The sequence below is a fragment of the Balaenoptera physalus genome, assembly GCF_965194825.1.
Source record: "Balaenoptera physalus genome assembly, chromosome: 10".
NCBI lineage: Eukaryota > Metazoa > Chordata > Mammalia > Artiodactyla > Balaenopteridae > Balaenoptera > Balaenoptera physalus.
Window position 1 is genome coordinate 75,399,535 of NC_138889.1, and position 25,781 is coordinate 75,425,315.

Consider the following 25,781-nt stretch of genomic DNA (forward strand, 5'->3'; position numbering starts at 1 on the left):
TAAATGAAGGGGAGGGAAAAGCTGGGTTTTGCTCTGACCTTACTCTAAAGTTACTGTTCCTGGTGCAAGGGATGATTTCAGCCCCTTGTGTCACAAAATGGTTAAGATGGTAAATTTTATGGTATCTGTAGTTTACAATTAAAAAAACCAACTTGACATGTGGAACCTGAAGAAACAGAACCCTGGTGGAATTTCAGCAGGTGGACCCTGGGGCAAAGGGCAGCTCAGGGTTGACTGAGCAGGGGCACAACCGGAGGGCAAGTGCAGAGCGTGTCCAAGAACAGAGCCCAGGAGGAGAGACAAACGTGGGCTCTGAAACTGAAAACAAGAGTCCAAGAACAAGTCACGGCCTTGTCGACAAAAAAATTTTAATCAGTAGACAATCTAAGAAAGAAATAGAGAATTTTATTCCAGTCAATATGAAGATTATAACTCAGGAGACAGTCTTTCAGAAAGCTCTGAGGGGAATTCCCTGGTGGTCCAGTGGTTAGGACTCTGCCCTTTCACAGCCGAGGACTCGGGTTCGATCCCTGGTCAGGGAACTAAGATCCTGCAAGCCATTCCACCCATTAGAGGTCAGAGCAGTTATATAAGTTTTTGAGGCAAAGGGTTATACATCAAAGTGACATCTTGACTATGTAGTCCAACAGGCAAGTAGTGGGTCATTGTGACTCCTTACAGGATTAAAAGGAAATGTTAACTCCTAAAGAGTTACCTTGCTGGTGCCAGGAGGAAATTGCTTTTTTTTTTCTTTTTGGCAAGTAGGCATTCCTGTGTCTTTTAAGGGAACCTAGTTAATGTGTAATACAGATGCACAATGTACACTAAAGGGGAGGGGATAGTGGTTCAAAAAGCAGAGAAAATTTTACGTTACATTTTTTTTCTTGTCCTGCCTTAAAATAATTTTGTTTCATCAGTTTAAATGTCAAGCTCAAGGATTTGGGCTTTATTTTGAAAGCAAAGGAGAGCCACCGAAAGTTTCTGACTGGGAAGTGGCTTAAGGCTATGTCTCAGAGGACAAGGATTCTGACAATATATCTCCAGTTAACTTCCCATGAGACCCAGGGAATCACTCCTTCTCAGGGGCCTAGGTTTATCTACAAACTAGGATAACTCTACATCTAAATTTAGGAATAACATGGGGGTAGGAGACAAGCTGAAGGAGGTAAAATTAGTCCTTAGATCTACAAGTTCCAGGTCTGGGGCAGGATCCCAGCGTCTGTATTTTTAACGAGCTCCTGTGATGATTCTGATGCATGGCAAGTTCGTGAATCACCTGACTGGGTGATACTTAATGCTGGTTCCATTGTGATGTGCTGAGACTCAGAGGCGGTGGTGGTGGGGAAGGCAGTGTTTAGAAGTGTTAACAAGAAAACCACAGGCCCAAAATGGTGTCACTTGTGCTCCCATGATACCAAGCCTAGACTTAATACTTGACTAAGTTGCAGTTTCAACCCTCCCCAGAAATGTAATCTTAACCAGTGGAATTGTCAGCACCAAAGAGGTAATCTGCATGTAGGCCCTCTCCATCCACACCCCCAACCCCAGAAGAGGTAACATGCATGATAAAAGTTTTGATGATCCCTTTCCCCCAAAAAGAAGATATCCTGACCTAGAAATAATCTTTTTTCTTTTGTTAATAACTCCCTTGTCCCACCCTTCTTCCTATAAAAGCTCTCCGTTTTGTACACCCACTCAGAGCACTCTTCTAGTTGCTAGATGGGATGCTGTTTGATTCATGAGTTGTTGAATAAAGCCAACTAGACCTTCAAATTTACTGTTGAACTTTGTTTTTTTAACAGAAGTGAAGAAAGTTCCCTGAAGACTGATGTAACTGTCTCGGCAAGAAGTAATGAGAATGTGGGATGGTGGCAATAGAGAATGGAAAAATAAATGACTAACGGAAAACACCACCAATGTAGAATTGAGGGAATTTACCTAGTAACTGGAAGTGAGGGTTGAGGAAGGGGGCAAGGATGACAACAAGGTTTTGAGCCTTGGCCAGGGCAGTGACAAATTAAATACATGCAAGGAAATTATTTCAAATTTGGTCTTCCCACTCTCTTTCATTCATGAAAACCAATTTACATGGCTCTGATCACTACTGGGTGAAACGATTTTCCAAATCTTTCAAACGACAACTGATATTTATTACCCAGACACTATGCCACAGGCACTATGCTCTGCATTTTAGTCTCATTTAATTGTCACTATGAGGTAGCTCTGGTTCACATTCATTATCTCATTTAATCCTCAAACTACCCCCAAGGGGACTGCTACTATTATCCATATTTGACAGATGAGGAAGCTGAAATTTGGAGAAACAAAGGAACTTACCTAAGGTCATCTAGATAAAGAGCAGACATTCAAAGCCAGATAGTCTGCCTCAGAACCTGCCAACTAAAATTTGGCATTGCCATCTACCTCTACAAGGATTAAATCATGAGCCACTGCGGCTGCTGATCTTCAACACCCCCTGAAAGGAGGTCAGGGTGGAGATCAGGAATGAGGCACTCTGTGATCTGGGAAAAATTGGCAAAACAGGTTTTCATATAGTTAGATATTTTCAGGAGATTTTATGAGCTCCAATTCTTGCATCTACTCACATCTAGAAAAGTACTAAAATCATTAACTGTGACATCTGCTCCTCCTGACTAGCAGCAAGCCTCTGCCCAATTGCATGCTTGACTGCACGCACCATCCCCCTTCACTATAATCATTTACAACACTGACCTTCCCCCAACCTCTTTGGAGCAGTTTCTCAGAGCTATCTGAAATGCTGTCTCCCGGGCAGTAGTCCTCATTTTGCCCTAAATAAAACTTAACTCACAATTCTCACATTGTGCTTTTTTTTTTTTTCAGTTGACAAACCCAAGCCCTAAGCCACTATGATACCCTGAAGCCCTGTTAAACACCAGTCAAGTCTGGATGCAAAAATAAAAGTGAGGCAACCATGAATCAATCTATCATTTTTAGGCAAGTGAAAGATTACAAGTTGTATTTGAAAACACTGCCTAATATCCAAGAAGACTGTTCAAATTTAAATGTTTAACTGAATGGGATTTTTGTTTGTTTTCCTTAGAAAATAAATTCAGATGATGCGGAGTTTCTGGGGGGGGGGGTTTGTTTTGTTTTAATGCTAGAAAATTCTGTTACCCTTTAGGTAAATGAGGATTGCTGTAACATGCCCTAGAAAGATCTGTCGGGAAATGATTGCCCAATTGTGCCAGTTCAGAGTGTCTCCTCCTCCTGAGATTTCCTCCACACCCTCTTTTGGACAGTCATTGTGTAATGACAAAAGCTGAAAGTGACAGGAGGGCTCTCACCCTTTACCTTATAGACTTACAGTCAACTTAATCCAATACAGCCACAATCCAGCTTAACTAGTGGGAAGGTGTGATATTGCGATAAGAAATTTATATTTGGTCTTCATCTTCTTTCCTGGCACAGAGTTCCTAAAACCCTTGGAATTTCCAAGGTGATGAGAGGGAGAAAAGTGTCTTTCATTATGTTAATGAGGTGAGTTTTGGACCACACCTAAGGATGGGGGCTGGCTGCCAGTGGAGCCAACCATGTGATTAGAGAGTTGGAACTTTCAGTCCCACTCTTGACACTGGCCACTGGCAACTGAACTCAACCTCCAGCCCATCTCTGTTCTCAATGCTGCCGCTGCTTTATCTAGAGCTTCCAGTCAGTGAACATGTGGAGATTGGTCTAGAGTGGCACTGGGAGAGAGCATGGAAGCTCCTTGCCCCTTCCCCATACCTTACCCTTCCAGCCAGCTGTTCCTGAGCCTTTTATAATAAACTGATAATCTAAGTAAGTAAAATGTTTCTCTGAGTTCTGTGACCCACTCTAGCAAATTAATTGAACTCAAGGAGCAGGTCACGGGAACCTCTGATTTATAGCCAGTTGGTCAGAAGTACAGGCATACCTTGGAGATATTGTGGGTTCGGTCCCCAGACAGCAATAAAGCGAGTCACATGCATTTTTTTGGTTTCCCAGTGCATATAAAAGTTATGTTTACACTATACTATAGTCTATGAAGCGTGCAATAGCATTGTCTTAAAAAACAATGTATATACCTTAATTTAAAACTGCTTTATTGCTAAAAAAAATGCTAACTATCTTCTGAGCCTTCAGCAAGTTGTAATCTTGTTGCTGGTGGAGGGCCCTGCCTCCATGTTGATGGTAGCTCACTGATCAGCATGGTGTTTGCTAAAGTTGGGGCAGCTGTGGCAATTTCTTAAAATAAGACAACAATGAAGTTTGGCAGATCACTGACTCTTCCTTCTCTTCCTTTCACAAATGATTTCTCTGTAGCATGCAATACTGTTTGATAGCATTTTACCCACAGTAGAACTTCTTTCAAAATTAGAGTCATTTTTCTCTCAACCCTGCCACTGCTTTATTAACTAAGTTTATGTAATATTTTAAATCATTGGTTGTCATTTCAATAATCTTCACAGCAATCTTCACCAGGAGTAGATTCCACTTTCTTTGCTAACCCATAAGAAGCAACTCCTCATCCGTTAAAGTTTTACCATGAGATTGCAGCAATTCAGTCATATCTTCAGGCTCCACTTCTAATTCTAGTTCTCTTTCTATTTCCACCACATGTGCAATTACTTCCTCCACTGAAGTCTTGAACCCCTCAAAGTCATCCATGAGGATGAGTCAACTTCTTCCAAACTTCTATTAATGTTAATATGTTGACCTCTTCCCATGAATCACGAATGTTCTTAATGGCATCTAGAATGGTGAATCCTTTCCAGAAGGTTTCCAATTTACTTTGCACAAATCATCAGAGGAATCATTATCTATAGTAGCTATAGTCTTACAAAATGTATTTCTTAAAAAATAAGACTTGAAAGTTGAAATTACTCCTTGATCCGTGGGCTGCAGAATGAATGTTGTATTAGCAGGCATGTAAACATTAAACTTGATGTACAATTCCATCAGAGCTCTTGGGCAACCAGGTGCATTGTCAGTAAGCAGTAATATTTTGAAAGGAATCTTTTCTTCTGAGTGGTAGGTCTCAGCAGTGAGCTGAAAATATTCATTAAACCATGTTGTAAACACTTGTGCTGTCATCCAGGCTTTGTTGTTCCGTTTATAGAGCACAGGCAGAGTAAACTTAGCATAATTCTTAAGGGCCCTAGGATTTTCACCATGGTAGATGAGCATTGGCTTCAACTGAAAGTCACTACTTGCATTAGCCCCTAACAGGAGAGGAAGCCTGTCCTTTGAAGCTCTGAAGCCAGGCATTGACTTCTCCTCTCTAGCTATGCAAAGTACTAGATGGCATCCTTTTCCAATATAAGGCCATTTTGTCTACACTGAAAATCTGTTGTTTAGTGTAGCCACCTTCATTAATGATCTTAGGTAGATCTTCTGGATAACTTGCTGCAGCTTCTACATCAGCACTTGCTGCTTCACTTTTATGACGACTGCTTCTTTCCTTAAACCTCATGAACCAACCTCTGCTAGTTTCAAACTTTTCTTCTGTAGCTTCCTCACCTCTCTCAGCCTTCACAGAATTGAAGAGTTAGGGCCTTGCTCTGGATTAGGCTCTGGCTTAGGAGAATGTTGTGACTGGTTTGATCTTCTATCCAGACTACTAAAACTTTCTCCGTATCAGCAATAAGGCTCTTTCACTTTTTTCTCATTCTTGTATTCACTGGAGTAGCACTTTCAATTTCTTTCATGTACTTTTCCTTTACATTCACAATTTGGCTATTTGATGCAAGAGGCCTAGCTTTCAGCCTATCTCAGCTTTCAACATGCCTTTCTCACTTAGCTTAATCATTTCTAGCTTTTGCTTTAAAGTGAGAGATGTGCAACTCTTCCTTTCACTTGAATACTTCAGAGGCCATTATAGGGTTACTAATTGGCTTAATTCCAATATTGCTGTGTATCAGGGAATAGGGAAGCCTGAGGAGAGGGAGAGAGATGGGGAACGGCCAGTTGGAGCAGTCACAACACACATTTCTCGATTAAGTTCACCATCATACATGGGTGCAGTGGTGCCACCAAAACAATTACAATAGTAACATCAAAGATCACAGATCACAGATCACCCTGACAAATAATGAGAGTGAAAACGATTGAAGTATTGCAAGAATCATGAAAATGTGACAGAGACACAAAGTAAGGAAATGCTGTTGGAAAAATTGTACTGATAGACTTACTGAACACAGGGTTGCCACAAACTTTCAATTTGTTAAAAAAAAAAAAAAAAGAAAGAAAGAAAAAGAAAAAGAAAAACACAGTATCTGTGAAGCACAATAAAGCAAAGAGGTATGCCTGTACAGTTAACAACCTGGACTTCTGACTGGCATCTGAAGTGGGGGCAGTTTTGTGGTTCTGAGCCCCTAACCTGTGAAATTGGATGCTATCTCCAGGGAGATACTTTCAATTGAGTTGAATTGTAGGACACCCAGCTGGTGTTGAAGAATTGCTCGGCATGGGGAGACACCCCACACACACTCTGCCACACACTGGTGACCAAAATTGTTAGAGTTTCCACACTTGCCAAAATGCTAAGAAGCTTTGTGAAGCCTCCCTTCTCTGATCATCTCTTCAACTAATCTGGTTACGTCATATCCAAATGTCACATGGAAGTATGACAGCAATTTGTGTCTATAGTTCTCTGGCTGTGTTATAAATGAAAGAAAGAAGTGAATCATTCAATGTACCCAACACTTTGCTTATTCCACACTGAGTATACACCACACCTTCCTGCAAATTGCTCACTATAAACCTCATGTCTACATTCTTACTCAAATAAATTTTTAAATTAGATTTTACATTTATTATTAATATAATATGCTGTGTAAGTATACAGGAGCCTGAAAATGGCAATCTAGTACTTGGCTTAAATAATACAAGCACTTGCTGCAATCTTTATCAGTACTCAGCCTTCCTTTATTATGGCTTTTAAAAAACAAATTTTAAAAGTGCATGATTCCTTTAGACTGCTGTTTAGGAAAGACTGGAGTAAAACATTTCCAGTAATGAATTAGTTGTATATAGGTTCAGATTAAAAAATGTCAAGCACTGGGAAAAAAATACATTTTAAATTAGCTCAATTTAAATATGGGGCCATTTCATTTAAACATCTGATTTGAATCTTCAGTGTTTCACTCATTTTATGTGTTAATTCCATTATACCAGATCTTACTTTGGTAATTTCTCAAGTGTCCCAGAGAAGATAAAAAAGGAATTCAATTTCTGTCAATTACATTGTATGTCTTCATGTGACCAGGATGAGAAACTTCTTCTCCCTACATGGCAGTCACGACAGGAGAAGAATTCCCCCAGTCCACCAGCAAGGAACAAATAACACTGTTGTTCAGAATAAGGACTGCATAGCTGGGGATATTCACGTTCTGATTCCTTCCAGAGCACTTCATTTCAGCAAACAAGGACTGATTCCTTTCAAAATTCAACTTCAGTTGAAAAACACTGAGGTACAGATAGAGCCACAAATGCAGAGGTTACAGACACGGACAAAAGTGCTCCCAATAAGGTGGCAGGGATCTCAGGTGGGGCCTTTCCTTCAATAACAAATGCATTCAGAAGGTTCCGGAGCACGATTCAGTTTTTCTCAAAATGTCATGACACCCTGCTGAATCTTCTTCAATTAGGCCTGCTGAGACCAGAGAAACCGATCACATTTTTCAAGCATGCTTTGTATCAAGGCTCTGAAATCCCAAAGAAAAGAAACAGGCAAATTTAGCTGTCATTGTTCATTCTTTTCAGAAGAAAGGATTAAAAAAGCTGACTGACTCTGTGCATCAAAAGACACAATCAACAGAGTGAAAAGGCATCCTGTGAATATGGCATCCTGTCCTATACAATAGGAGAAAATATTTGCAAATCACATATCTGAGAGGTTAATATTGAGAATATGTAAAGAACTCATATGACAAAAAACAAATAATGCAATTTAAAAATGGGCAAAAGACTTGAACAGGTATTTCTCCAAAGATGACATTTAAATGGCCAAGAGCATATGAAAAGATGTTCAACATCAATAATCACTAGGGAAATGCAAATAAAAACCACAATGAGATATCACCTCATGCGCATTAGGATAGCTACTATCCAAAAAAACAAAACAAAACAAAACAAAACAAAAATCAAAACAAAAAAACCAGAAAATAACTAGGGTTGGTGGGGATGTGCTATAATTGGTGGGAATGTAAAATGGTGCAGGCTCTATGGAAAACAGTATGGAGGTTCCTCAAACAATTAAAAATAGAAGTACCATCTGATCCGGCAATTCCACACCTGGGTATACACCCAAAAGAACTGAAAGCAGGGTCTCAGTGAGATATCTGTATACTCATGTTCATAGCAGCATTACTCACAATAGCCAAGAGGTGGAAGCAACCCAAGTGTCTATCAACAGGTGAGTGGATAAACAAAATGTGGTTACATACATACAATGAAATATTATTCAGCCTTAGAAAGGACGGAAACACTGACAAATGCTATAACATGGATGAACCTTAAGGACGTTATGCTAAGTGAAATAAGCCAGTCACAAAAAGACAGACACTGTATGATCCCACTTATATGAGGTACTTAGAGTAGTCAAAATCAGAGACAGAAAGTAGAATGGTGGTTACCAGGGGTTAGGTGGAGGGGGAAATGGGGAGTTGTTGTTTAATGGGTATAGAGTTTCAGTTTCGTAAGTTGAAAAAGTTCTGGAAACTGACTGCACACTGATATGAATATACTTAACACTACTGAACCAAGTAGTTAAAAATGGTTGGCAGGAAATTTTATGTTATCTGTATTTTACCACAGTTTAAAAAAAAAACAAAACAAAAAAAACACCCTGACTGAGACAATTAGGTATGTGGTACCAATAATATTCTTAAAGAATTGAGTACACATCAGATTTGGGTATTCACATTAACCTAAACAGTGTTTTGGTCATGACTGTGAACAAAACATTACTTTAGCCTCTTCCCTTAATCACCTTCAACAACAGAGGAGTCTCTGTCCCCTCATCTATGAATGAGGGGTTGGGACTATGTGATCTCTACAGTCCCGTCCACCTCTGAAAATCTGTGCAATTCTACATTCCCCAAGTGCCTGTGGATAGGGCAGGACAGACATACATTACCTCTGCCTTTTCTCGGCAATCCTCAGGATATCACAGGTTCTGGTAAACCTCTCTGACAGCTCAAGGGTCAAACCACATTCTTGTAGCAGTGACCAGGCCCGGTCTGGGCCCATGGACTTAGCTAACAGGAGTGCCACATTCTCCACATTGATAGGGGAAGGTCCATCACTGAAGTTCCCATTTGGTGACTTCTGGGGGGCTGGCTTTGTGCTCTTGTTCTGTACCAGATGTAGGAGAAGCTTCCATTCCTCCACAGTCTCTGGGATCCAACCTACTCAAACACAGAGAAACAATGTGGGCTCTGACTGCTCTTAGCACTCTTCCTGCATACAGGAGAAACCATTCGTGAAAATATTTCATACCAAAACATAAAAATATTAAAGAATATAATCTCATCACCCCCAACACAGAGTTGTTTTCTGAATATTTGTTGAACAAATAGCTCACGAAAAGGAGAAGCCATAAAATTAGCTTCAACATTCCTTCATTTGCTCATGCAGTAAGTAATTACCCAGGGCACACTCCATACGAGGTACTGAATGTGAATGAGGAACAAACAGACATGATGAGCCCTGCACTCCTGTGGAGCTCATGGTCCAGTAAAGGAGACAGAACTCAGACAAACACATAAATAAATCTATGCTTATAAACTGTGCTAAGTGTTTGCTATGAAGGAAAATATCAAAGAGCCATTAGAGAGATTGGCAGGTTTGGGGTTTTTTTTTTTTTTTTGAGGATCAGAGAAGGGCTCTATGAGAAGTGACAGTTAAGCAGAGAGCTGAAAGATGAGCCAAGTTTAGCGAGCATGTGCTTGTGGCCCGTATGTGCACAAACGTGCAGGGAAGGTGTCAGGAATGGAGGGTGAAGGAGCCTGCATTTCTGACAAAGGAAACATGGAAAATGACTCGACACAGGAAGGAACTAGGTGAGTTCAAGGAACTCAAAAAAGGCCTACAATGCACAAAGGTGGCAGTGAGGAGTGAGAATGAGATGATAGGGCCAGGCCATATGGGAACAGCTTAAGAATCTGGATTTTATTTTGAGTCCAATGTAAGGGGTTTCAAGGAGGAGAGCCACATAATCCAATTTTTGTTTAAAAGAACCATTCTGAGAGTCAGCAACGTGGTGGAGTGAAAAGCTACCTCCGTCTCTCCCCTTAATCTACAACCAGTAAAACATCCACAACACAACAAAGGTTCTTGTGTCCGACACACCAAGAAACCAGAGAATTCTCCACATATCTATACAACTAAAGGTGATGGACTGGAACACATAGAAGAGGCAGAACCAAGGGAACAGTGGAGGTGGTGTCTGCAGTCCCAGCCCTCCAGCCCCAGAGAAGCTGACGGTAGCAGGGGAAGCACTGCACATGACCCCAGCCCCCAGCCCCCCACTCGAAGTAGCAAGCCCATGAATCTTACAACACTGGATATGGCAGGGCCACCTGAGCGATCCTAGCTATTGCCCCCACCCCTTCCTCCCCAACAGCAGTGGAACTTGCCACTCAAGGGCTCCTGGACAGGAGGGAAGAACCCACCATGCTGGTGCACCAGGTGGCAATGTTAGCAACACTGGCAGAAGTAAGGCGACCCTGCAGGTACCGGAAGTGATAATGAAGGCATCGAGCCACACCACAGATGGAGATGGTAGAGGGCACAAAGTGCAGACTCTCAAATATAACCAGAGGCAGCTGAGGTAAGAGAAACCCAAAACTTGTGCTATAGCGCCACCTACTGGAAAACAAAAGAAAGGCCTCTAATTTCTAACCTGTTGGATCATTAGAATCAAGCAGAAAGGTGCTTGCTACTTTAAATGTGTGGCAGAGGAACAACTTCACCAAACACTGTGAAGTACCATAGTAACACTGTACCACAAAAGGAAAATGACAATTCTCCAGAAACCAAACTTAAAGCCACAGAATACTGTGATCTAACTGATAGAGAATTCAAAATAGCTGTCATGAAGAAAGTCAAGGAACTAAAAGAAAACTCAGATAGGCAGTTCAATGAACTCAGGAACGAAATTAATGAACAGAGGAATACTTTACAAAAGAGATTAAAACTCTAAAAAAGAAAAACAAATTCTAGAACTAAAGAATTCAATAAATGAGTTGAAGAATACATTAGAAAGCACTGAAAATACAGCAGATCACATGGGAGAGAGAATTAGTGAGCTTGAAGATAGAACTCTAGAAATGACACAAGTAGAAGAAAAACGAAATAAGATATTTTAAAAAATAAAAAAATTCTATGAGAACTATCCAACTCCTTAGGAAAGACAACATTAGGGTAATGGGTATCCCAGAAGGAGAAGAAAGGGAGAGGGGAGCAGAGAGTTTATTTAAAGAAGTAATAGCTGAGAGCTTCCCAAACCAGAGAAGGAACTGGATATACAAGTCCATGAAGCTAAGAGAACACCTAATTACCTCAATACAAAAAGACCTTCTTCAAGGGACTTCCCTGCTGGTGCAGTGGTTAAGAATCCATCTGCCAATGCAAGGGACATGGTTTCGTGCCCTGGTCCAAGAAGATACCACATGCCGCGGAGCAACAAAGCCTGTGTGCCACAACTACTGGTCCTGCGCTCTAGAGCCCGCGAGCCACAACTACTGAGCCCACATGCCACAACTACTGAAGCCCACCCACCTAGAGCCCGTGCTCCGCAACAACAGAAGCCACCACAATGAGAAGCCAGAGCACTGCAACGAAGAGTAACCCCCGCTCACCGCAACTAGAAAAAGCCCACACGCAGCAACGAAGACCCAACGCAGCCAAACATAAATAAATAAATAAATAAATGTATTAAAAAAAGACCTTCTTCAAGACACATTATATTAAAACTGTTAAAAGTCAATGACAAAGAATTAAGGCAGCCAGGGAAAAAAGGAAGGGTAATCTACGAAGGAACCTCCATTAGGCTATTAACAGATTTCTCAGCAGAAACTCTACAGTCCAGAAGAAAGTGGAATGACATTCTCAAAATACTGAAAGATAAAAACCATCACCCAAGAATACTCTATCCAGCAAAGTTATCATTCAGATATGAATGATAAATAAGGACTTCCCCAAACAACAGCTGAGGGAGTTCATCAACACTAGACCTGCATTACAAGAAATGTTGAAAGGGGCTCTTTACCAGAAACAAACAAACAAAAAAAACCAAAGTCCACAAATCTTTGAGTAAAGTGATAAGCAGACAGAATCATAAAACTGCAACTCTTTATCAGAATAGGTTTTTTAAACACTTTAACTACAGCATAAAGGTTAAAGGGCAAAGACGAGTAGGAAAAGTAATTATAGCTACTTCAATTTGGTAACAAACTCACAATATAAAAAGGGATAATTTGAGGCAAGAAAAATACAAAAGGGGGAGAGGAAAAGGGTGGAACTTATATAGGTACATAAAGATAAGATGCTATAAGCAGAAAAAGGACTACTTTATGTATGACATTTTTTTTTTTTAAAGGCTCAGTAGTTGTGGCGCACAGTAGTTGTGACGCACAGGCTTAGTTGCTCCACGGCATGTGGGATCTTCCTGGACCAGGGCTCGAACCCATGTCCCCTGCATTGGCAGGCGGATTCTTAACTACTGCACCATCAGGGAAGCCCTATGACATGTTTTATACAAACCCCATGGTAACCACAAAAAATAAATCTAGAGCAAAGACACAAAACATTAAAAAAGAGGAAAGTGAGGAAAACATCATAAAAAACCATCAAAGCAAAATGGCAGACAGAAATACAAGGAAAAAAAGAAATAATGAAGATATAGAGCAACCAGAAAACAAAAGATAAAACAGCAGTAGTACCAAATCCTCATCTGTCAATAATCATCCTAAATGTAAATGGATTGAATTCACCAATCAAAAGACACAGAAAGGCTGGGTGGATTAAAAAACAAGAGCCAACTGTATGCTGCCTCCAGGAGACTCATCTCAGAGTTTAAGACAATTATAGGCTCAAAGTAAAGAGATGGAACATGACACTCCAGGCAAATGGCAGCCAAAAGAAAGTGGGTGTAGCCATACTTATATCAGACAAAATAGACTTCAAGCCAAAAAAGATAACAAGAGACAAAAGTGGATAGTATATAATGATAAAGAGGATAATTCATCACGAAGACATAACGTTATTAATATATATGCACCTAACACAGGAGCACCAAAATATATAAAACAATTTTTAACAGACTTAAAAGGAGAAATTGACAGCAACACAATAATAGTAGGGGAATTTAGCAGCCCACTGGCATCATGGATAGATCATCCAGACAGAAAGTCAACAAGGAAGCAGCAGCCTTAAATGAAACATCAGACTAGATGGATTTGATAGATTTGTACAGAACATTCCATTCAATTGCACCAGAATACACATTCTTCTCAAGTGGACATGGAACTTTCTCAAGGGTAAACCATATGTTGGGACACAAAACAAATCTCAGTGAATTTAAGAAGACTGAAGTCGTACCAAGCATCTTTTCCAATTTCTATGAAACTAGAAATCAACTATAAGAAAGCTGGAAAAATTACAAATATGTGGAGACTGAACAACATGCTACTGAACAACTACCAAGTCAATGAAAATCAAAGAAGATATCAAAAGTTACCCAAAGACAAATGAAAATATGACATACCAGAATCTATGGGATGCAGCAAAAGTGATACTAAAAGGGAAGTTTAAGCAATACATGCCTACCTCAAGAAACAAGAAAAATCTAAAATAAACAATCTAACCCTGTACTTAAAGGAACTAGGAAAAGAACAAATGAAGCCCCAAATCAGTAGAAGGCAGGAAATAATTAAGATCAGAGCAGAAATAAATGAAATAAAGACTAAAAAGACAATAGAAACAATCAATAAAACTAAGAGCTGGTTCTTGAAACATAAACAAAATTGACAAATCTTTAGCTAGACTCACTAATCTTAGAGAAGGCTCTGATAAATAAAATCAGAAATGCAAGAAGGCAGATAACAATGGACACCACAGGAATAGAAAGGCTTATAAGAGAATATTATGAACAGCTACACACCAACAAATTGGACAACCTAGAAGAAATGGACAAATTCTTAGACTCATAAAACCTTCCAAGACTGAATCATGAAGAAATGAAAAATCTAAATAGCCCAATCACTAGTACAGAGATTGAAATAATAATCAAAGCTCCTAAAAAACATGAGTCTAGGACCAGATGCCTTCATAGGTGAATTCTACCAAACATTCAAAAGATTTAATACCTATCCTTTTCAAACTCTTGAAGAGAAGGGAATGCTTTCTAACTCATTTTACAAAGCCAACAACACCCTGATACCAAAACCAGACAAAGACTCAAAAAAAGAAAAAATTACAGGTCAGTATCTCTGATGAACATAGATGCAAAAATTCTCAACAAAATATTAGCAAACCGAATACAATACATAAAAAGAATCATACACCATGATCAAGTGGGATTTATTCCAGGGATGCAAGGATGGTTGTATCCACAAATAAATTCACGTGATACACCACATTAACAAAATGAAGGATAAAAACCATATAATCATCTCAATAGATGCAAAAAAAAAAAAAGCATTTGACAATATTCAACACCCATTTATGATAAAAAAAACTTTCAATAAAGTGAGTATACAAGGAACATACCTCAACATATTAAGGCCATATATGACAAACTCACAACTAATATCATTCTCAATGGTGAAAAACTGAAAGCTAGCCCTCTAAAATCAGGAACAAGACAAGGATGCCCACTCTTACCACCCTTATTCAACATAGTACCAGAAGTCCCAGCTAGAGCAATCAGGCAAGAAAAAGAAAAGGCATCTTAACTGGAAAGGAAGAAGTGAAACTGTCACTATTTGTGGATGACATGATTTATATACAGAAAACCCTAAAGACTCCACCAAAGAACTATTAGAAATAAACAAAGTTTCAGAGTACAAATCAACATTCAAAGATCTGTTGTGTTTCTATACACTAACAATGAGCTCAGAAAAAGAAATTAAGAAAACAATTCCATTTACAATCACAACAAAAAGAATAAAATACCTAGGAACAGATTTAACCGAGGAGGTGAAAGACCCGTACACGGAAAACTATAAGACACTGTTGAAAGAAACTGAAGAAGACACAAATAAATGGAAAGATATTTCCTGCTCATGGACTGGAAGAATTAACATTGTTAAAATATCCATATTGCCAAAGCAATCTATAGATTCAATGCAATCCTTATCAAAATCCCAAAAACATTTTTCACAGAAATAAAACAAAAAATTCTAAAATTTACATGGAACCACAAAAGACCCCAAATAGCCAAAACAATCCTGAGCAAAGAGAACAAATCTGGAGGAATCACACGCCCTGATTTAAAACTATATTATAAACCCACAGTAATCAAAACAGCATGGTAGTAGCAGAAAAACAGATACATAGATCAATGGAACAGAACTGAAAGCCCAGAAATAAACCCATACATATACGGACAATTAATATACAACACAGGAATAAGGAACATCCAATAGAGAAAGGATAGTCTCTTCAATAAATGGTGTTGGGAACACTGGACAGCCTCATGCAAAAAAATGAAAGTAGACCACTACCTCACACCATACACAAAAATCAACTCAAAATGGATTAAAGACTTAAATGTAAGACCCAAAACCGTAAACTCCTAGAAGAAAACATAGGCATGACACTCTCTGACATCAGTCCTAGGAATATATTTCTAGCTAGGTCTCCTCAGGCAAGGGAGACAAAAGCAAAGATAAACAATTAGGACTACATCAAACTAAAAAGCTTCTACACAGCAAAAGAAACCATCCACAAAATGAAAAGATGACCTATTGAATGGGAGAAGATATTTGCAAATAATATATCCAATAAGAGGTTAATAACAAAAAATACATAAACAACTGGATGAAAAAATGGGCAGAGGAGCTGAATAGACATTTTCCCAAAGATGACATACAGATGGCCAAGAAGCACATGAAAAGATATTCCACATCACTAATTATTAGGGAAATGCAAATCAAAACCACATGGGAGGACTTCCCTGGTGGCTCAGTGGTTAAGAATCCACCTGCCAATGCAGGGGACACGGGTTCAATCCCTGGTCCAGGAAGATCCCACATGCCGCAGAGCACCTAAGCCCGTGAGCCACAGCTACTGAGCCTGCACTCTAGAGCCTGTGAGCCACAACTACTGAAGCCCGTGCACCTAGAGCCCGTGCTCCGCAACAAGAGAAGCCACCAAAATGAGAAGCCTGTGCACCGCAACAAAGAGTAGCCCCTGCTCGCCGCAATTAGAGAAAGCCCGCGTGCAGCAACAAAGACCCAACACAGCCAAAAATAAATAAATAAAAAATAATAAATTTATATAAAGAAAACCCACATGAGATATCACCTCACACCTGTCAGAATGGCTATCATCAAAAAGTCTACAAGTAACAAATGTTGGCAAGGATGTGGAGGAAAGGGAACCCTGTGCACTGTTGGTGGGAATGTAAGTTGGTGCAGCCACAGTGGAAAACAGCATGGAGGTTCCTCAAAAAACTGAAAATAGAACTACCATATGATCCAGCAATCCCACTTCTGAGTATTTATCCAAAGAATATGAAAACACTAACTGGAAAAGACATATGCACCCCTATGTTCACTGCAACATTATTTATAATAGCCAAGATATGGAAGTAACTTAAGTGCCCATCGAGATGAATGGATAAAGAAGATGTGATACACGCACACACACACACACACACACACACACACACACACATGTAATGGAATACTTCTCAGCCATAAAAAAAAAGAAGAAATCTTGCCATTTGTGACAGCATGGATGGACCTTGGGCATATTATGCCAAGTGAAGTAAGTCAGACAGAGAAAGACAAACACCATATGATCTCACTCATTTGTGGAATACAAAAACAAACAAAAACAAAATAAATGAACAAACCAAACAAAAACAAACATGCAGATGCAAAGAACAAAGTAGTGGTTACCAGAGGGGATGGAGCGGGGGCAGGGTGAAATGGGTAAAAGGGAACAAACACGGTGACAGATGGAAACTAAATTTTTAGTGGTGAGTACACTGCAGGGTATACAAAAGTGGAAGTATAATGTTGTACACATAAAACTTATATAATGTTATAAACCAATGTTATCTCAATAAAAATTTTTTTAATTAAAAAAAAAAGAACCATTCTGGCTGCTGTAAGGAAAATCGGTTAAAGATGGGCAAGAATGGAAACCAGAAGGCCAATTATAAAGTTACTGCAGTAACCAGGCAAGTAGCTGGGATCTAGTTATGACCGTGGTGGAGCCAAAGAAAGTAGATAGATATGAGATATATATTTGGCAGCAAAATCAACATTCTTTGAAGTGAAATATAAGTTAGGAGAGGAAAATGTCAAGAAAAGACTCCCATTTAATATACCAAGGGTAAGAATAGCTATTATTATTATATTAACAAAATATTAAGAGTACTTTTATCTGGGTGGGAAGAATTTTAGGTGATATTTTCTTCATTCTTCCTAGATTTTCCATCTTTTTCTATAACAAACATCATGTTGTAACTTTAAAAGCATAAACCATTTATATCTTAACTTTCCTGGTTATTTTTCCAAAGTGAACACATCTATAGTTCTACAAAACCATGTGACCCTCTTGTTTCATTTTTGAAACAAAGATGATTCAGTTATTATTGCTGTAACTGTGACACCTGAGGCTATCTCTTTGCCAGTCATCTGGTTTCTTTGCTCGGTTGTAACTTTTCTTCTTCTACAGCAACAGGGCTGAAAAAGGCTGCAGGTCACACTGCTAGATGAAGGATCCTGATGTCATGTTGCTGGCATCTCTGCACTGAGATGAATAAAGCAACACTACAAAACAGACCAAGACCACCTCTCTGAGTGCAGGATGAACTCTCAGACTTCAGAAATCAGTGTGTCAAAGTCCTGGCCTCCTGACTGCCATTTTATCTGTATTGAATTGACGAAAATTAAAAAAAAAAAAAAAAAAACCCTAAATACCTGTAAAGGCTTAGGAAAATCTGACTGCTACTCTACTCTAAGTTCATCTTAATGATCTCTAACTTTGGGCTGTGTAAAATGGCAACATGATGCAGATCAAAAAACCTGAGCACAAGCTTTAGAGATGGTCAGACCTGGTCTGAACACCAGCTCCAGCATTAACTAGTTGTATGACTGTGGAGAAACTAATTATCCTTTTTCTGGGCCTCAATCACAACTTTTGTAAAATCGAAATAATAGTAACTATCCCACAGGTTTAATATCTCATTTAAACAGCATATGGAAAAGCATCAGGTATCAATATAATGCCTCACACGGTAGGCACTCATGAAACAGAAAAGTTGCCTGTAGTTTATTCCTAGTTATGATTTCATGGTATACCAAGTAGTACAGATCAAAAAAAAAAAAACTCCAAAAATGTGACAGCTAGCTAGAATAACATAAATGATCATTGAAATATTTATCAAATTTCTTTATTGAATAGTCTGTAGTGACTTCTAAAATACCCTAACCAAGAATAACCCATTGGGATTTACATACCATTGTCCCCTTCCATCAGGCTCATATCATTCAGATACACAATATTCGTGAAAGCCTCTCTTCTTCTCCCCAGCTCCAAACAGAGAATAAGATATCCAGGCCAGAAACTTTAAAGAGACCAAAGTTGGAGAGAGGAATAAAAGGCAGTGAATTTATCTGGAGCGGTGCAGTCCAATACTGTAGATATTAGCCACGTGTGGCTATTTACATTTAAATTAAATAAAATTTAAGTCAGTTCTTCAGTTGACCAATACATATTTCAAGTACTTAATGGCCACATGTGACTAGTGGCTACCATACTGGACAGCACGATAGAATATTTCCACTGCCTCAGAAAATTCTATTAGACAGCCCTGATCTAGAGCATTTAAGAAAAAAATAAAGCTAGTGATAAATACTGACATTTGAGGCCAAGCCCCAATTATGAGACATTTAAGCTTATACACTTCATAAACTTTAAGGTTCAATAACAAACTAGCATATTTCTTCCCCAAGTATGCAAACTTTGGAAGTTCTCCTTGACTCTTCCCCTTCCTTCATTTGCTATACCCAGGTCCCACTGCATTTTCCTTTGAAATGTGCCATTAGATGTGCTCCTTCTGCTGACCTAGAATCAATTTGGTCATACCTGAATTACTGCACCAGCTTCCTAGCTGGCCTTCCTTTCTCGTCTCTAATCTTTCTCATGTATGAAACCAGAAATGATCTCCAGAAACCTCCATTTTATCATGTCATTTTTGTACCAAAAAGGCTAAAAGGATCTCTGCTGATAACTAAATTCTTCTAACCACCTTACAAGGTCCTATATGATCTCATGACCCACCACCTGGCCAGTCTCATCCCTCATTATCAGTGAACAAATATGTACCAAGTGCCTACCACTTTATGAATTATGCATCATGAGGGAAAAGAAAGACACATGTCCCTATCTCCAAAAGACTGTAATCCAGGTAAAGCCATAAGATAACATCTTCAGGCCATGAATAACTGACGAATATGTGGTACAGATAAAAAGCAATGTCAGTTTTTCATGGCCTTGCTCTTGCTGTTTCTCTCACCTGACTTCCCCTCCTCCTGGCTCCTGTTTGAATACAAATCCTACCCAGCCTTAGGGCTTACCTCAAAGTCTCACCTCCTGAGACCCTCACCAGCCATTCTACCGAGCCCATTCTGATCTCTCCCTTCTCCGAAACTATATCAATTATAATTTGTATCACACAGCCTGGTGCTTAATTAAATAAACCTGAGAACTGGGGCTAACAACTAAGCAAAAGGGGGAGAGAGGAATGAGCAAGGACCAGTCTCTTCCACACACAAAATAAAATACGCTCAAAATTTAAGTCTCTTCCACACACAAAATAAAATACGCTCAAAATACGCTCAAAAAAAGATGTTTATTATCACTTAAAACAAAAAGCCACCTTTATGTAGCAAAAAAAAAAATCCCAAATGACAAAGCATATCCATTCAGGCCCCTAACTACAAAGTTACTAACTAAAATGATTCTAATCTTAACTTCAGCTTCTAGGAAAATTCTCACTTACCCATGAGACCTACAGATGTCAGTCACTTTCTCTTTGGTTGTAAAATCTGCAGGAAGTTTAATTAGATGAAGGATTAGCTGACTGTAACCCCAGGAAAACAAGTGGGAATGAGGCCTGAAAAATAAAAAAAAATCAGTAAATTAGACAGGAAATAAACTCTACAAAAATGCTTATTCATCAGCTGATAGGTAAGACCAGAGTTTAATTATATTTTTTTCCATTATTATATTTTTCAAACATTTCTACTTGGCCTTTGAAAAATTAAAACAGCTATTTTTCCAATGACAAATACCTGTTTTTTTTTTAATTATATATTTTAGTAATGAAAAGCAAAAGAAAGAAGCTCATAATTCCATCACTCACAGATAGCCATTTTATATCCTTCCAGGCCTTTTTCCCTAGGCATATAGGATAGGCATTTTGGGAGCTTTTAAAAAGTTTCTCCTGGAGGAAAACACAAGGAATATTTCTGATAGATTACAAGTAACAGTGTGTATTTTTTATGAATTCTGTTTTTTTAAAAATCCTAATCAGGGACTTCCCCAGTGGCACAAAGGTTAAGAATCTGCCTGCCAATGCAGGGGACACGGGTTCGATCCCTGGTCCGGGAAGATCCCACATGCCGTGGAGCAACTAAGCCTGTGCTCCACAACTACTGAGCCTGCAAATCTAGAGCCCGTGAGCCACAACTACTGAGCCCGTGTGCCACAACTACTGAAGCCCACGCGCCTAGAGCCCATGCTCCTCAACAAGAGAAGCCACCGCTCACCACAACTAGAGAAAGCTCGTGCGCAGCAATGAAGACCCAACGCAGCCAAAAAATAAATAAATTAAAAATTTTAAAAATGTACTAGAAAAGCTTTAAAAAAAAAAGAGTCAAAGTTAAAAAAAAAACCTAAATCAGGTTACATCTAAAAATCCCTTGGCAAATTTCTAGGAAGAAAACACACACACACACACACACACACACAATTTTCTAACAATTTTCTTCTAACACAGTTTTAATCATCAAGGTCTCTTAATGTTGGTCCATGAAAGAGTTTCAATAGCCCAGTTTAATTCTCTGCCATCATGTGCAAAATTTTGCATGAATGTGCATTTTTCTGAGAGGAATCATCAGATTCTTAGAGGGTCTGTGATTCAAAAAATGTTCAGAACCACTAAGCAGTACACTCAATCTGATTACTACCATGACTTGGGTCAGTCGCTTCCACAGCTGTTCCTGAAGTAAGCCCAGAATGCTATATGTGAATAAACTGGTTCCATTCCAAAGGAGCAGCAGAGCTTAGAAACAGGACTCCTTCTATACCTGGGGTCTCCTTCATCGTCCATAGTGCTGGTGCTTGGGGGAGCATCATGGGACACTGCCAACAGCAGCCAATCCAATCTTAAAGACTCTGGTTGTAGGAGGGACTCAAGGAAGAATGGCCTAAGAGAAAGTTGGGGAAAAAATCACCAATATTCATGCTGAGAAAGGAAAGATAAAATGTGCAGATGTGAAGAAAATGTTATTAAGGGATCAAGAACAGTGGATGAAATAACTTGAAAACTCTTCTGCTACAAAATGTATAGAAATGCTGGTGAAAATCTAATAGCCTTTTAACTGAACAGTTGAGCTTCAAGATAATAAGGAAAATACCAAAGGGCCAAAAAAAAAGGAGAAATAAATACCAGTATAGCAAATGTGAACCAATCAGAAGAAACAGATGGGGGAAGTTGCCATTCTCAATAACCAAAGGACATGTGTGTTTACTGCCATGTGGAGATAGGAAGTGAGGCCTCAGCCCAAAGAAGTTAAGAGCTGGAACTGAGATCCACCCACAAAAAGCTGGGATATAGCACCAACAAAAAGGTGGCAGAAAATCCACTCACTGGCAGAGACAACAAGGAAGCTTATCTGTCTTAGCCTAAGCCTTGAAGCGGAGTTTAATTTTACACTGTTGATCTGAGAATCTCTGAGAGGGAGAGAGGGAGGAAAGAGAAGTGTGGGTTATGTGCACATTTGTGGCGTGTGCTGTGAATTGTGAAAGAATGGAACATAACTGCCAAAATCCTCCTCTTCCATAGCAGGTGCCTCAATCCTGTGGCAGTTAATAGTAAAAATGTTCCAACTGCTTATACTAGAGAAACAGTGCCCTATCAAAAGAGAGTCCAAAAAAAAAAAAAAAAATGGAGGGTCCGCAAATATTCTCTCCTCACCGTTGATCTTCAGGCCTTGATTTTACCAGACTGTCTAAATAAGCCAAAAACTGAGCAGGATGATGATGACAAAGTTGCATGACATCTGAAGGCAAAATGGATGGATAAAACCTGATTAAGGATCGAAGGGCAGATTCTCCAAATTTCTCATACAATCTGCATTTAAAAACAAAACATGTTAGTCTTCAACTTCAGTAAGATAACTTGGTTACATTTTCTACATATTTATTAGAAATGAAAATAAATATACTAACAAGAAGCTGCTCAACATGTAACAGAGTAAAACTTTACAGACTGAGACGAAGAAAATGTCTGTGCTTTAGTTCACATGAACAACATATAGGACCACTCACCGGGTAGCATAAGCAATCAGCAAAGGACTGTCAAAAGGGACCAAGTCATCCAATAACTTTAATCTTGTTGGAAGGTCTCCTTCTTCCATCTTTATATATGTAGGATTGGAACTTGCCATTTCTAAAAGACAAAGCACACCCCTTTCCCTTCATCTCATGGCGGTAAATATTTTATTCATGAACACATTAATCATCATTAGTCATGCACCTACTGTGTGCAAGTCCCAACATTTGTAAAGCATCATAGGAGAGACAAAAACAGAACAAGAGACAACCTCTTCTTTTAAGGACTTTAAAATCAAATTGGGTAATCAAGACAGTATGGCACTGGCACAAAAACAGCAATACAGATCAATGGAACAGGATAGAAAGCCCAGAGATAAACCCACGCACATATGGTCACCTTACCTTTGATAAAGGAGGCAAGAATACACAGTGGAGAAAAGACAGCCTCTTCAATAAGTGGTGCTGGGAAAACTGGACAGCTACATGTAAAAGTATGAAATTAGAACACTCCCTAACACCATACACAAAAATAAACTCAAAATGGATTAAAGACCTAAGTGTAAGGCCAGACACTATCAAACTCTTAGAGGAAAACATAGGCAGAACACTCTATGACATAAATCACAGCAAGATCCTTTTTGACCCACCTCCTAGAGAAATGGAAATAAAAACAAAAATAAACAAATGGGACCTAATGAAACTTAAAAGCTTTTGCACAGCAAAGGAAACCATAAATAAGACCAAAAGACAACCCTCAGAATGGGAGAAAATATTTGCAAATGAAGCAACTGGCAAAGGATTAATCTCCAAAATTTACAAGCAGCTCATGCAGCTCAATATCAAAAAAACAAACAACCCAATCCAAAAATCGGCAGAAGACTGAAATAGACATTTCTCCAAAGAAGATATACAGATTGCCAACAGACACATGAAAGAATGCTCAACATCATTAATCATTAGAGAAATGCAAATCAAAACTACAATGAGATATCATCTCACACTTGTCAGAATGGCCATCACCAAAAAATCTAGAAACAATAAATGCTGGAGAGGGTGTGGAGAAAAGAGAACCCTCTTGCACTGTTGGTGGGAATGTAAATTGATACAGCCACTATGGAGAACAGTATGGAGGTTCCTTAAAAAACTAAAAATAGAACTACCATACGACCCAGCAACCCCACTACTGGGCATATACCCTGAGAAAACCATAATTCAAAGAGTCATGTACCAAAATGTTCATTGCAGCTCTATTTACAATAGCCAGGACATGGAAGCAACCTAAATGTCCATCAACAGATGAATGGATAAAGAAGATGTGGCACATATATACAATGGAATATTACTCAGCCATAAAAACAAACGAAATTGAGTTATTTGTAGTGAGGTGGATGGACCTAGAGTCTGTCATACAGAGTGAAGTAAGTCAGAAAGAGAAAAACAAATACCATACACTAACATATATATATGGAATCTAAGGGAAAAAAAAAAAAAAAAGGTCATGAAGAACCTAGGGGCAAGATGGGAATAAAGACACAGACCTACTAGAGAATGGACTTGAGGATATGGGGAGGGGGAAGGGTAACCTGTGACAAAGTGAGAGAGTGGCATGGACATATATACACTACCAAACGTAAAATAGATAGCTAGTGGGAAGCAGCCACATAGCACAGGGAGATCAGCTCGATGCTTTGTGACCACCTAGATGGGTGGGATAGGGAGGGTGGGAGGGAGGGAGACGCAAGAGGGAAGAGATATGGGAACATATGTATGTGTATAACTGATTCACTTTGTTATAAAGCAGAAACTAACACACCATTGTAAAGCAATTATACTCCAATAAAGATGTTAAAAAAAAAATCAAATTGGGAGGCAAAGCATATTGGAAGTTTTAAACAAGATAAAGGAACAGATAACCAATACGTGACTATTACCATTGAAAATGTCCCCTTTATATATGTAATATATGTATTAAATATATAAGCTATTATATATAAGCTATTATATATGCAAGCTAATATATATATAAGCTATATTTCTACCATCAATGCCAAATTCTTCAGTTTTTTTCTAGAACTGGTATCCCTAATCCATCTTTTGGGAAAAAATTAGTTAATTAAATTTAATTAAATTAACTTAAAAATATTTGACCTATTTTTTAAAAACATCGGTTATAACAAATCTTCCTCCAAAGGAAGATCTGACTTTGGGGAATAGCCAAGTCATTTAAAGCCAAGTGTGTAAATAAAGTGAGTGAAGATCTAGTTAAAACTACTTGTAGTTAAAAAATATATATGCTTACATATATATGAATCGAAAGTAAAATGAGTTTTTTCAAGAAGTTTTCAACTAGGTCTGAAGATAAATCCCAAAGAACAGTTCCAAAGCTGTTTTCATGATTACATCATTAGAAGAGTGGAACCTGTTCAACACACCATTTCTAAAGAGCCAAACCTTCAATTTCCGATATATTTGTTTAAAAAAATATATCAAATTTTCCCAGTTTCATAATTTCCAATTTGATTGGGTCAGACAGTAAGTATTTAAAGGGATTCAGAGGAGAAGGCCATCATTTAGAGCATATGAAGTGAGGGAAAGCTCTATGATTGGGTGGGCGCTAAGCCAAACTTATCCCCTTAAATTTAATTTGGAAGCAGCTGCATCATCTCAAACACCCACCACACTTGCTCCAGCCAGCTCCGGCAATAAGTTAACCACTCAGGTTGATGAAGTGGTTATTTTTTTTGCTATTTTCCTGTAACCAAGGTTGGGTATAATCACATAATAGAGACAGATATAGCAAACTTCCAGTAAGTAATATCAAACATTTGAACTTATTTGAAAAGAAATAACTTTTCTTACTTCAACATAAAAGACAGTCTACCTCAATTCAGAAAAAGAAGCTGAAATCATTTCTTATGGTTTTAACTGCTAAATGTGAACTGAAGCAGAACTGTAACCATAGATCCTTTTTTCTAGAA

The 25,781-nt window shown here is 38.7% G+C and overlaps 1 protein-coding gene across 6 annotated transcripts in view; it reads right to left on the bottom strand.

Moving 5' to 3' along the window:
• Positions 1-348: 348 nt before the first annotated feature.
• The window catches only part of HPS5 (HPS5 biogenesis of lysosomal organelles complex 2 subunit 2), a 51,509-nt gene continuing 26,076 nt past the window's right edge, over positions 349-25,781 (bottom strand). For 3 of the 6 annotated variants that reach the window (XM_082476569.1, XM_082476571.1, XM_082476570.1), the window contains 8 exons: positions 23,206-23,282; positions 22,798-22,918; positions 22,445-22,600; positions 21,555-21,674; positions 20,246-20,359; positions 18,702-18,808; positions 9,140-9,410; positions 349-7,706 (listed from right to left, as the gene is read on the bottom strand). In XM_082476569.1, the coding sequence (XP_082332695.1) occupies positions 7,646-7,706; positions 9,140-9,410; positions 18,702-18,808; positions 20,246-20,359; positions 21,555-21,674; positions 22,445-22,600; positions 22,798-22,918; positions 23,206-23,282 (1,027 nt within the window). In that variant the 3' untranslated portion in view covers positions 349-7,645. The remainder of the gene's footprint in view (positions 7,707-9,139; positions 9,411-18,701; positions 18,809-20,245; positions 20,360-21,554; positions 21,675-22,444; positions 22,601-22,797; positions 22,919-23,205; positions 23,283-25,781) is intronic. The other 3 variants (XM_082476572.1, XM_082476574.1, XM_082476573.1) reach the window with 1 other exon arrangement.